Raw genomic sequence first — 13,924 nt, 5'->3', positions numbered from 1 at the left:
TGTGTATTTACTTCGAATAATTTCTTATATCTGTAGACTTTAGATTATGTGGTGTGTCCACACATACAATAAAAGAAATAGAAACAACAACTTCCTATAATACGCCAGAATATAGCATTAATTATTAAAAAAAAACATCTTCTTCTTCCGGCTTCTTCCATTAGGGATCGCTCAGCGGATCATCCGTCTCCATACCCCGCTGTCCTCTACATCTGCCTCTTTCAAACCAACTACCTGCATGTCCTGCTTTACCACATCCATAAACCTCCTCCTTGTTCTTCCTCTTTTCCTCCTTCCTGGTGGCTCCAACCTCAGCATTCTTCTACCGATATACCCCATGTCCCACCTCTGCACATGCCCAAACCATCTCAATCTCACCTCCCTCTCCTTGTCTCCAAAACGTCCTACATGCACTGTCCCTTTAAAAAACTAATTTCTAATCCTGTCCATCGTTGTCACTCCCAACGAAAATCCCAACATCTTCAGCTCTGCTACCTTCAGCTCCACCTCCTGTCTTTTACTCAATGCCACTGTCTCTAAACCATACAACATCACAGGTCTCACCACAGTCCTATAAACTTTCCCTTTCACTCTCACAGATACTCTTTTTTTATCACAAATCACTTCTTCTATCACTCTTCTCCACCCACTCCACCCAGCCTGCACTCTTTTCTTCACTTCTCTAACACACTCTCCATTACTTTGCACTGTTGACCCCAGGTACCTGAATTCCTCCACCTTCTCCACCTCTTCCCCCTGCAACCGCACCACTCCACTGCCGTCCCTCTCATTCAAACACACGTACTCTGTCTTACTTCTACTGACTTTCATTCCCCTTCTCTCCAGCATGTACCTCCACCTCTCCAGACTCTTCTCAACCTGCTCCCTACTCCGCAAACATCCAATTAATAATAACATTATAATGATTCAAATTCATACATTCGTTAAAGCTGGATGACTTTCTGTGCAGAAATTCTAAATCACAGCACCACTCAATACACTTCGGCTGTCCAATACCAACTTTTGCATTATGTTTATTAGTTAAAGCAAAGAATCTTTGAGGCCTAAATCTCTTTTGAAATGAATGCACTAATTGACTGCACGGTATATTGTGCGATTTTGGACTTTCCTGTACGAAACGTGACAAACAATTGTGCCGATTTTGTTGCTCGTGACTCCAAAATGGTGGTCCTATATCATAATTGGAGAACAACAGCATATGGATTTCCAAAAAGGGGATAAGTTTTGTGGAGTTGTGGCAGCTGAGGTCTGGCATGTATGATGTGTCCTCTAGCTGTTACCATGAACACTTCAGGAAGGATACTGCATGAAAGCAGTGGAATTGCAGCTTTCAAGTGACAAGCTGTATAAGTGCAGTTAGCCCACAGATTTAATAAAAAAAAAAAAAGCACATGCTAATGTTTTTTTACATTTACAGACACCTAGTAGTGGCAGGGATTTGAACTCATGACCATCAGAAGTAAAGTCTAATGCCTTAACCACTAAGCTACGACTTCCACAACTGCTGTGTTTTATACTACTTATGTCATACCCTACGCTGTACTAGTTTTAAATTATCGTACAGTCTACATGCAGTTTCATTTGTAATGATTTTATAATATTGCTAAAATCGCAGAATCTGTATAAGACATTGTTTGATATTTTTTAAAAAGCCTCTGGTTGCTATAGTCTCAGGACGAATCGATCTTACTGCAATTTCTGTTCAGAGCAAAGCCTTATCAGCTTACGGTTTCATTTTTCGGCATCAACATCCTGTTTAAAACGAAGGTCATTACACCATTATGGATCACCAGTTACAGTAGAAGGAAAAACATAAAGAATAGACAAAATGTTTGTATGTTTGTGGATGCTTTATGCAAATGTGATTAGTGAAACCAAACTCAACATAGAGCATGAAGACATTATTTTCTTGTAAATGTTTTAAAGAGATTATGGTGTTTTGAATTACGTTATTCATCAGGACACCAAACGGAACTTTTGCTATGTTTCCACACGGACGGTTAACGAGGTGATACCGGAGAATGTGTACCTCTTCTAACTCTCATATGGATTACATAATCAGAGAATGAATGTTTTCGATGTGAATTTGTTTATTTAAGACATTTTGAGCTCTCTATTTCTATATTTATTATGTCAGCGAAATGTCAGACAGAGACAGAGACGGCACAGAGCGCCCCCTGTCTGATTTCTTAATTTTACAAAAGTACAGTGTTTTGTTATTAAGATTTGAGTATACAAATAAAAGTAGACCCCTTATAGATTCGGACAATTTATTGTTCACTGTATGATCAAAAAAATCACTAAACATTTGTATTACTGATCTGCAAATCCGCAAATATCCGCCTCGATGCACACATCCGGCAATTAACGAGGAAAAAATGCTACAAAACGTGCTGCCGCGTTTGTCGACCCCAGAGGGTTAAGCAGCACGATTGGTGGCATTTCTTTCCTCATAACGCTGAAACGAACTTGAAAAAGTATTTTTGGTCGACTTTATTTTTTTATTATCTGAGTAAAGAAAGGACGTCATGAAAAAATGTGTTGCGTTGAAGGTTTAAATTTCGCCTCTTTTTTAATTAAATAATTTATTAATTAATTAATTTAATAAAAATGGTCAAACAACATGAGAGAGACAGCATGGATCCAATATCATCGCTTGATCCTTTTTGAGAGAACAAAGCTATAAATATTAAAATGTAAATGAACTTCCTGTCTTGCAACTAGCATATTCTTTGTTCTATTATCGGCTCTTTGCTGCTGTCGTAAATTTAAAAAAGTGAGCCGTCTGTCGTTTATTCTGTATTCCTGAGTGAAAAGTGGAGTGTTTTTTATGTACCTAATGCATTTGCAGGAACGTGAGGTGCTTCCTGTGTAAGACATATCTAAAGATTTACCTCCTGTCTCAAAGAGACCTGCATTAGTGAATTTAATATGATTATGACATACTATATGGACAAAGGTATTGGGACTCCTGATATTTTTTTGAAATATGTGGTTCTTCCCCAAACTGGTACCACAATGTTGGAGGCAGGTAATTGTATAGGACAATGCCCCTGTATACGAAGCTAGCTACATGAAGCTTTAAATGGTTGGAGTAGAAGATCTCCTTGCTAAAGATCTCTGCCCTCAACCCTATGAATGGGATGATGGGCTGACTGAACTCCAGCATTACTGATGGCTGAATGAGCTAATTATACACAAGCACACTCCAAAATCTGGTGGAACATCTTCCCAGAAGAGTGAAGGTTATTATACCAGTAAATAAAAGCAACATGTGGAAAGGGATGTTCAAAAAGCAATCTTATAGGTCAGGTGCCCACAAACTTGATAATACTAAAAATGATACTGAAGATTATATTGAAACATGCCAAACCTATATCCAAAGTGCTTAGCCTGCTAGTTTGGGTAAAACATTTACAATATTAACATATACAATTCAAATTATTTACTGAATAGGGTAAACGCGTGTTTACAGTAACATGGATTTCAGAACTCTGTGAAGCCACCTCATCCAGAATGCACTTCCTCCGTCTCCAACAGTGTCTCAGAGCTACGAGAACTAGCATCAAACAATTCATAAATTGCTCTCATGGCTGCCCATGGCAGCCACCCTTCTCTCGTGCCCTTTCCTCCCACGTTTCTACTTCAAAGCGGCCCGTACACTTGTTCATGATTGTGGAGATGACGCCACACCAGCGTCTCTCCGTGAATCCTGCGTACACATGCAGACGAGGACGGATAACGTTTCCCCCTGCAGCTTGTCTCGGGTTTAAACGGTGACAGTGCGAGTGTTTAGCGTCATTGATCTTCCCTTTTTTTAGACTCTTGTCTGCTTTTCTGTAATCTCACACTGAGGCGTAAAACTGGAGACCTCGAACTAGTGCTCGAAATACCAGGTCAAAAATGGCACTTCGAAAACGTTCCTGTAATTACGTGTAAGTGATGTCGGCAGTCGAGGGTATGCGAAAGCAAGTCTCGAATCCGAGAAAAAGGAAAACGGATTGGATCCCAATATCACTCTCTATGTCGCCTGACTGTGTAACAGTAGCACATCTTTGGCAAACGTTTAGGATTTTAGCTGCGCTGGTCTCCGGAATTCTCCGGCTCTGCAATAGATATAACTGATTGTGAGCGTTTCAAATGAGCTCAGTGTTTAAAAAGTGATGTAATGGCATGGGGTGCTAGTAGTGGAGTTATATAACTACCGTATGCTGCATTGTACTGCTCAATTTTGTCAGTGCTCCTGCATTAAGGAACTCGCCGACTCTGAAACGATCGGCCGTCTTACCAGGCTCTTTACTGCTCTAGCTGTTAAGAATAATAATAAGATCCATAACATTCACTGTAACCAATTAAAAAAGTAAGAAACAGCTTTCTACTGGTCACCACCGTGAAATTCTTTTATCACAAATCCCAGGGTTTTAGGAGGTTGGGGGTCAGAGATGATACATCACTCCCGGAGCAAAGAGGGTTAAGGGCCTTGCTCAAGGGCCCCAAAAGTGGCAGTTTGGCAGGGATCGAACCCCTGACTTCTGATCAGTAACCCATTGCCTTAACCACTGCGCTACCACTTTACCATTTAATAATTTCTGTTTCATTGTTGATTTTTGGTTGATTAGATTGCAGTGTGGTATTTTAAAGGAAAATGAAAAGGCAGCTCTATAATCCATCCATTCATTCATTTTCTCACGCGTATCCGTAATCCGGGTCGCGGGGGCAGCAGTCTAAGCAGGCCCCCACCTTCGACTGCTGCCCAATCCTCACAGCACCGTCCCTTACGGTCCCTCCTGCAGGTGGTGAGCCCACGGGAAGGCGGCCCCACGTCACTCCGACGTCACGGACCTTGATATTTCCCTCGTAAGGGACCCCCGGAGCATAGAGGGTTAAGGGCCTTGCTCAAGGGCCCCAAAAGTGGCAGTTTGGCAGGGATCGAACCCCTGACTTCTGATCAGTAACCCATTGCCTTAACCACTGCGCTACCACTTTACCATTTAAAAATTTCTGTTTCATTGTTGATTTTTGGTTGATTAGATTGCAGTGTGGTATTTTAAAGGAAAATGAAAAGGCAGCTCTATAATGCTTAGAAAAAAAAAAATGCCCCATTCCTTTGAGATGGCTTTCTACTAGATTTTGGAGTGCAGCTGTGAAGATCTGGGTTTGTTCAGCTTCAAGAGCATTAGTGAGGTGCTGCCAGGCAAGAAGGTCTGGGGTGCATCCCGAAGTTCTACCTCTGGATGGAGTTTATTTAGAGACACTCTGTGCGGCTGAGGATGTTCCACGTGAACATCCTAAAGATCCATGAAGTTACTGAGCAACTCAAGAACTTTGAGAATGGATTTGGACCGTAATTGATATCAACAGTCTGCTACAACGGCTCAGGACCACAGGATGCATAAACAGTTCTGCTACCACTGAACAGCGCACCTCAACAATGACGGAACTGTAATGAATGGACATTCAGTGCCACCCACATGAGGATGGGTTCACTTTTGTGTATGGTTTCTCTCATGGTTTCTTCCTCATGCCATCTCAGGGAGTTTTTTTTTTTGCCACTTTCTCGCTCATTAGGAATAAACTTAAAAATATTAGGAAAACGTAAAGGCATTACACTTATACATTCCTATACACAACTTTATAACCTTTGTAAAGCTGCTACTTTTCTACTCGTTTGTACACGTGCACTTGATGTAGTCCTGTGTATAGTTCTGTTTGATCTAGTTTTGTGGTATTAAGTGTTCATTAATGTTGTTTCATGTAGCGCCCTGGTCCTTGAGGAACATGGCTTTCTTTCACGGGTGTAATTACTATAAATCCACTTGACTTGACTATGCCTTCGCAGAGCTCACGTTATGCCTGAACAGGTTTGTGCCTCTTCGTACCAGTGATGCACACAATGCCGTTTTGTTCAGTTGTGTGCTCTCAATTCAGTTTGGGGAAGAAACACATCTAGGAGTGAAGGTGCACAAACCCCATACAGTGGAATTCAATTCATTTTGATTTGTATAGCACTTTTAACAATGTACATCGTCTCAAAGCAGCTTTACAGAGATAAAAAGGTTATAAAGGTATATAGGTTTTGTGTCTATAGGTTTGTTTATTATAATTGTACGTTTATTCCGAGCCAGTGGAGACTGTGGCAAGAAAAAACTCTGAGATGGCGTGAGGAAGAAACCTTGAAAGGAAACCAGTTTTAAAAAGGAAGCCATCCTCCGGGTGTCACCTAATGTTCTTTCATTACAGTTTCATCGTTGTTACGATGTGCAGTTCAGTAATAGACGCTTAATTGCCGAACGGTTCATGCAAACTGCAGTCCTGAGCCGTTGTAGGAGACTGTCGAGCTCAAATGGTCTCCAGTTGAAGGGAACTCCGTCCAGAGGTAAAGCGTCGGGATAATTAAGGCAGATCCGAAGAGAAGAAAGAGACAGGAAGCTGGTACAGGGTACAATTTTGAAACTGCTCAAGGTTTCTGTTTTAAGGCATTAAAGCATTAATGTTGATAAAAGTACAATAAACAAAAGTAGTATTTTTGTGATCCGACTTAAGCAGTATAATGTTACTGTATAATGTTACTGTATAATGTTGTGAAAGTTTTTTTTTTTTTTCAACTGGATATTTTCTGCAAAGTCCTACTTTTTGCTTACCAAAACCATTGCTGTCTCAAGCTAACGCATTAATACAAGCAGCATTTTTTTTTTGACAAATATTCAAATCAATTCATTTTTATTTGTATTGAGCTTTTAACAATGGTCTCAAAGCAGCTTTACACAGATAATGCAGTAAGAAAGAATGAATAAGATTGCTCTTTATTAGTGAATTTTTTCCCCTAATGAGGGAGCCAGTGGCGCCTGTGGAAAGGAAAAACTCCCTGAGACGGCATTAAGTAGAAACCTTGAAAGAAACCAGACTCAAGATGAAACTTATCCTCATCTGGGTGGCACCGAATGTCCATTTATTACAGATAAACGATGTTGAGGTGGAAAGTGATGGTGGTCCTAAATCAGTGTAGCAGACTGTTGACATCAAGTACAGTCCAAATCCATCCTCGAAGCTCCTGTGTTACTCCGTAATTTCATGGATCCACAGGCTGTTGATGTGAAACCATCCCCAGCTGCACAGAGTGGCCTCCAATCCAGACACAGACTGAGACGAAGCGGGCAGATCCGTGGAGAGGATAGGGGCAAGAACAGTGGTCCAAATAACCTTTATTACACAGTTTGTTGGATACGTAACATTATATCAAATTGAAACTCAATCTATTGTATTGTTACACCCCATATTATTATAAAATACGGATCTGTTCAGATGGGTGTGGTCTCCACCAGAAAGACCATGCCCCTATTCACAGGGGGTGACTGAATGCAAATCATATCACTTGGACCTTCCCAGTGAACAAATCTCCACCTAATTGAACACAGAATGCGATGAGCCTGAAAGCGCTCTTCATTAGAAAATCCTTCATCCTTCAATCCACCAGTACAGTTTCTGAGTCTTGTATCATATATGCCAAGGTGCAATGAAATGGTTTTGGCAGCTTGTGGAGATCTGACACCTTTCCAAGACATTGCATGCTGATACTTGAGTACTCCTGCCCATTTCTACTGCTCAGTGCTGAAACATGGTTTCTGCAGGTTTCACAAAGTCAAATTAAAGACTTTTTAAGGCATTTTTAAGACCATTAAGAATGAAATTTAAGACCTATATCACAACATCAGAAATACACACACAATACTTTGTTGGTAACCCACTTCAAACAAGCATTTTTTTTTTTCAAGCCAAGTATCGTTAAACTTGCACTTCCCCATCGCTTCCAAATAAAATTCGTTTTACTTCTGTGGTACAATCCAAGGGTTTTGCGCCAAAAACAGAAAGACGACGGCTGTTGCATGTCGGTCTCATTTCTATTCGTAATACAGCAAATTATATTTGGACAAGCGAAAGAAAGAACTAAAAACACCATGGAAACTAACAAACAAACGCATTCTAAAGTCCTGCTGGAGCATTTCAGTGAGCAGTAGTGGTAGCGTTACATGGATATCGGAAAATTAGGAACTGTTTAAAATGATTTAAGACTAAGAAAGAGCGAATTGTAGACTTTTTTAAAACCCAGCAGAAACCCTGTGAAAGCATCACGCCTCCATTTTTATACTGAGAGCATATTTATGACTTCTGTCAAATCAGAACAACTGAAAAAAGGATCCACTAAAACAAATAATTTACATAAATAAGATAAGAAGATTAATAGCATCCCCTCAACTTTCCAACAACACACACACACACACACACACACACACACACACACACACACACACACACACACACACACACACACACACACACTCACTCACTCTCTCAAGTGAGGAGTAAAGAAGGAAGGAAACGCTTCCCTGTTGGGAAAACCAACATGCAGGTTCAAAGCCTCTTTCAGAACCACCAGCCTGCTCCCTGTGTAAGAGTGTGTGTGATTGTGTGAGAGTGTGTGCACCACCGGGCTCTCATTAAAGATGTAACCGTGACCTTCCCCACTCGTAGACAGCCAATAAACGTTTTCCTGTCCACACAGTCGTTTGCTGACCGGACAAACTCGCTTCAAAAGCCATTCGGAGCCATGACTCTAAATCCAACCGAAGCCTACAGGGTGAATCCGCAACACACACCAAAAGCTTTTTTACTTACTTCGATAAGGAAGTCTCCAGTGCGCAGTCCGGCCTGCCATGCGACCCCACCCTCGTCCACAGACTCCAGATATTGCAGGGCGGGAAAGGCTGGGGTCGGGCTGAACTCCTCGATCGGGGTGTCAGCTGAAAGTCCACATGGGGGCACAGAGAGTGGGAAAAAAAATTGTTTCATGGGAGAAAACAAGGACCTTTAGACAGACATCATTTAATTTTATTTTTTTAAACGTCATTCATTATCACCAAGACATTTGGGGGTCGAAGCACCAACCTCAACTCAGACATGTGGACTATCAGTGGAAACTTCCGGTGGTTTCATAAGGATAGATGACAACACTGCTTTGCAATCATATATCCAGATGCCCGGCCCTACATCATGTTCTTTATGTACAGCTGCTCAGTGGACAAGTTCAAGTTTAAGTCTACTAATACAATGGACACTTCTACTGATACATTTTTTCTCTTCCACCAACTACAGAAAAGGGGATTTGATACAATACTAGCCAGGCTTGTTATGGTGTCCTGGATTTCGCCAACCCCCCTCCAGCTAGACTCCCCTTAAGTCATACTACAGCGCCATCTGTTTCTCCGAAAAACCCTTCGGCAGTGTAATCTGCTATGGTGCTAAACACATTACACTGCTACCTTCGCTGCCATTTCTAGCATGTCAGTATCTTCATCATGCTTTACAGTTATCAAAGAACACAAAAGAAAGTGCTGACCAGAAATAATTATGTTTCTCTGACATCTATCTGAAGTGACTTACAGTTACAGGGGGCAGAATAGTGAGCAGTTCAGACTCAAGGGTTCAACCTATCACTGAATTTCATTCTCTGGGAAGATCATTGGATCAAAACTGTAACTGTGTCTTTATTTACAGCAGGATAGATAGGACAGTATCTCGGTAAAAATGTAGGTTCAGCCAACAAACTACCACCAGAATTGTTAAACACATGAGAAACATATATTTTTGTTAGGGTTCAGGCTCGGGTCAGAATTCCTGCCTTTTGTCTATTACTTTTTGGGCCTTTTTTTCACAATCTTCTTGTGAGAGAACTTTTGAGTGCCTGTCAAAAGTTTGGATAATTCTATGCATGTTTCCTTTTGTTTCTATACAACAAACTTCTTCTTCTTCTTTTGGCTTCAGTCGCTACAGCGGATCATCCGTCTCCATACCCCCCTGTCATCTACATCTGCCTCTTTCAATCCAACTACCTGCATGTCTTCCCTCACCACATCCATAAACCTACTCCTTGGTCTTCCTCTTTTCCTCCTTCCTGGTGGCTCCATCCTCAGCATTCTCCTACTGATATACACCATTTTCCTTCTCTGCACATGTCCAAACCATCTCAATCTCGCCTCCCTCACCTTGTCTCCAAAACGTCCTTCATGCGCTGTCCCTCTTATAAACTCATTTCTAATCTTGTCTATCCTCGTCACTCCCAACAAACATCTCAGCATCTTCAGCTCTGCTACCTCCAGCTCCACCTCCTGTCTTTTACTCAATGCCACTGTCTCTAAACCCCACCACTAAAGGGCAAATACACAACAGCAAATGACTGGAAGAACGTTTTGTGGACAGATGAGTCTATATTGCACATTTTTTAGGGGTTAATAATGGCTCCAATTTCATTCTTCAACAACATGCGATTCTGTTGGAACCAACTTCACCGTACAACTAGAAAATTTCTCAAAGCATACATCCAAGCTCTGTGAGCATTTTTATAGAGCAAACAGTCATCTAGAGTCTTATCTATCATGGTACCTGCCCAGTCTCCATACCTAAATCCTATTAAACTGCTCTGGGATGATGGATGTGCACAAGAAAGAGTATACTGAACTATACTGAACACCTTCGGCACAGAGGCACCGTGGCAACGAATTTGAGCTGAATGTTGGCAGAAACTGATACCAACAATCTGAAAAGCTCATTCATTCTAAAGGGAGGATTTTTTTTTCAATGAAAGTCTGGACATTTCCATATTTGTTTTGTTTGTATTGCATTAATGAACAAAATGAACATGCACGCCTCATCCTCAGAGTTACCAGAAGGATAGGTGTATCCAAAAAACTTTTTTCACAGGCATTATATGATTTATAAGCATTTATAAGCACACTTTGTACTTTGTGACGTCACAAGTGGTTAAGGAGGACACCCGCGCCCTTTGATGTCATCGAATTGTTTCAATGTTGCGCGTGAAGTTGATCAACTTTTTTTTTCTTTTACCGCGGCAGCTTTTGGTGCACCGGTTCGAGGAGGTGGAAGAGGAGGAAGAGGAGGATGAGGAGGATTGGGGGGGGGGGGGGTCGTTTAAACATGGAAGGTGGTATATTTGTTTTGCTTTGCTCTTACCTTTCGCCCCTCTCAGCACGAAGCCGAAGCCCTCGTTGTCCTTCTTCTGCAGGACCACGGTCTTCTCGTCGATGACGCAGTCGCTGTGGAGAAATTTGCGCGCACAGCGGCCGTTAGTGCAGGCGGCCGTCATCCGCACCAAGGCAACCGAGTAGTGCGGCTTCATCGCGCCGGAGCTCCTCATCCTCCTCTTCGGTTTCTCTGAAAGCGACTTGCCAACGCACTACAGATTTTTTTCCTTTTCCTTCGACCGATCGGAAACGCGAGCCTCGCTGACTATCATCTCATACACGGCGGCATGGCTGAGAAAAGCTTCCCGGATCCGCCTCCGGTCCGGTTCGGTTCGGTCCGCCCGATCACAACCCGAGGCTTCGCATTAGACTTAGTTTAACCTGTTCCCACCCGCATTGCGTCTCCGGTGGAGCGATTTAAAATCCGAGAAATATGTCAAACGCAGTATGAAAAATAAATCAATATATATAAATAAATCTATAGAAATCCTGCAGTCTGATGCTCAGCTTTAGGGGGGAAAAGACGCTTATTGACGGTCAGACTCGCGGTTAAGGCAGGAGTGGGCGGGGCCGATGGAGCGCAAGACATATAGGTGAAGGATGAGAACACATGGCTCGGGTAGGGGGGAAAAAAGATGAGTGTAACATATGATGTTGACCGAGAGAGACAGAATGAGAGGGATGGATGACAAACGCGTGTGAGAAAATGGAGTATGAGGTCGGGAGAGCTCAGAGGTTAAGATCGATTTCTGATCAGAAGGTTGTGAGTTCAAATCCCCCCACAATGAATGTTGTAAATAAATCGAGAAAAAAAAGGTGAGAATGAAATGACAAGAGAAGGAATGACACTCCTTTCGATCCATAGCTCCTTAAGAGCATCTGGAGGAAGGTTCTAGGAAGTCAGTGAGAACAGAGTAGGTTCTTCTTTGAAATTCATTTTGGGCAAAGAGTAAAAGATGGAACAGATGTTTCTCTGTCAACCCTCAGATTCGAACACACAACCTTCTGATCAATATAGCAGAACCCTGAGCCATTACCCTTAATCATGAATAACAGAGTAATCCTGGTCAGGGTTTGTGTAGGATCCAGAATCTATCCTGGGAAACACGGAACACAAGGTATAAGGAGTACACCTTGAAAGGGGTGCAAGTCCGTCGCAGGGTACCTTGCATTCATGCAAACACAAATCTCGTGCTAAATTACCATAACCTATCCACATGGTGACCATTCAGTAAGGAGACAGTTTTCTATTTAAGATTTACACAAGTCTACAGTATCAGCGCATTGGAACAGTCTTCTCCACCACCACCTCTATCAACTCAAAACAAACAATCATTTAGCCATGGGTTATGATGAACAACGACTCCATCTATTCATCTGTCCATTTAAAAAACAGTTTTTAGTCATATTAATGTGGCTTTAATTAGTTTTGTGGACGGTTAATTCTACACTGGTGATTAGTGCAAAGCAGTGGTGCACAATAATAAACTACATGTCATTCGTTAGTGTACTTAAATAGCTTTTTTGCGTATCAGTACTCAGTATTTCCATATGGGGAGTCTTTAAATTCAACACATTTCAAAGTAGATAAAAACTTAACTGGTCAAACACGTAGCAAGCCACCAATCAGGGTCAAGCGCCGCTCTGGTTTGTTATGTTTGTATCTACTTATCACCAACATACAGTTCAGCATCAGTTCAACAGCAAGCAGAACATTTCGAGAGGAATGTTAACATCCGTGGACTTATTTGCATTTCTTTAAGTAGTAAAAAAGTAGTAGATAAGATGTTTTCGAAGTAGTTGAAAAGAAGGGTTTGATCATTTCGAATAGGCATCAATCAGTGTTTGACTCATAAATATCATTCTATTAAGAGATACAACAAAATGATAATAGGAACATTATAGTGATACTTTCTTTCAGCTTCTCCCATTAGGGGTCGCCACAGCAGATCATCCGCATTCATGATCCGCATCATGTTCCTAACGCAACCCTCCCCATTTATCCGGGCTTGGGACCGCCACTAAGAGTGCACTGGCTTGTGCAACCCTAATGGCTGGGGTTGGTTTCCTGACCAGGGATCAAACCTGGACCGCAGTGAGAGCCGCAGTGAGAGCGCCGCATCCTAACCACTAGACCACCAGTGACCATTATAGTCATAATAAATCCTAATACTTTGGTTACTTAAGTACATTTGAAGGCAAATCATTTTGTGCTTTTACTCAAGTGAAGGTTTAAAGGTACACTTTTACTGCTACTGGATTAATGTCACTTAGTGTATCTCTACTTTAACTCAAGTACATGGTTTGTGTACATTTATAAATAGAGAGAAATACACACTTCCCTACCCTACACAGAACAGATTAAAACACAGATTAGCAATATACCTGGACCCTATATTTGGCTCTCATGTGTAATAAGAATTGCATTGACGGCTCACTTGATGCTCAGATAAAAGCCAGACTGCATGCCAATCAAAGCTTTTGACGTTTCCGAAAAAAACTAAACGCTGACAAACTGTAAAATGAGTTTGAATAGGAATGCGGGAAGGACGAGCTGACTCCTGCAGCATGATGCATGGTTACCATGGTTACGAGTTCTGCTTGGAAGCAGGGTGTGTTTCAGTGGGGTTTTTTGGTGTGTATTTAGCACTTTGCAGGGAACAAATGTCCCTGTGATTTTAGAAATATAAAATGATATTTGTATTATGGAGTCATTAAACGATTAACATTGGCATTAGTGTGGGCATAGTGCAATTCAAGTCCACTTTAGCCAATGGAAGTTCCAAATGTAAGACTATCACTATTTGTGCTTTGCAGACTGATCCCTAGTTTGGTAGTCAGGGTTTTGTTCAGGAAGTCAGCCATTT

At 41.6% G+C, this 13,924-nt stretch overlaps 1 protein-coding gene across 2 annotated transcripts in view; it reads right to left on the bottom strand.

Moving 5' to 3' along the window:
* shank2b (SH3 and multiple ankyrin repeat domains 2b) overlaps nucleotides 1–13,924 on the bottom strand; it is a 181,533-nt gene that overhangs the window by 24,734 nt on the left and 142,875 nt on the right. For both annotated transcript variants that reach the window (XM_083560941.1, XM_083560942.1), the window contains 2 exons: nucleotides 11,047–11,129; nucleotides 8,695–8,819 (listed from right to left, as the gene is read on the bottom strand). In XM_083560941.1, the coding sequence (XP_083417067.1) occupies nucleotides 8,695–8,819; nucleotides 11,047–11,129 (208 nt within the window). The remainder of the gene's footprint in view (nucleotides 1–8,694; nucleotides 8,820–11,046; nucleotides 11,130–13,924) is intronic.

The sequence above is a fragment of the Silurus aristotelis genome (assembly GCF_946808225.1).
Source record: "Silurus aristotelis genome assembly, chromosome: 14".
Classification (NCBI taxonomy): domain Eukaryota; kingdom Metazoa; phylum Chordata; class Actinopteri; order Siluriformes; family Siluridae; genus Silurus; species Silurus aristotelis.
This window is presented reverse-complemented; position numbering and strand designations above follow the sequence as displayed.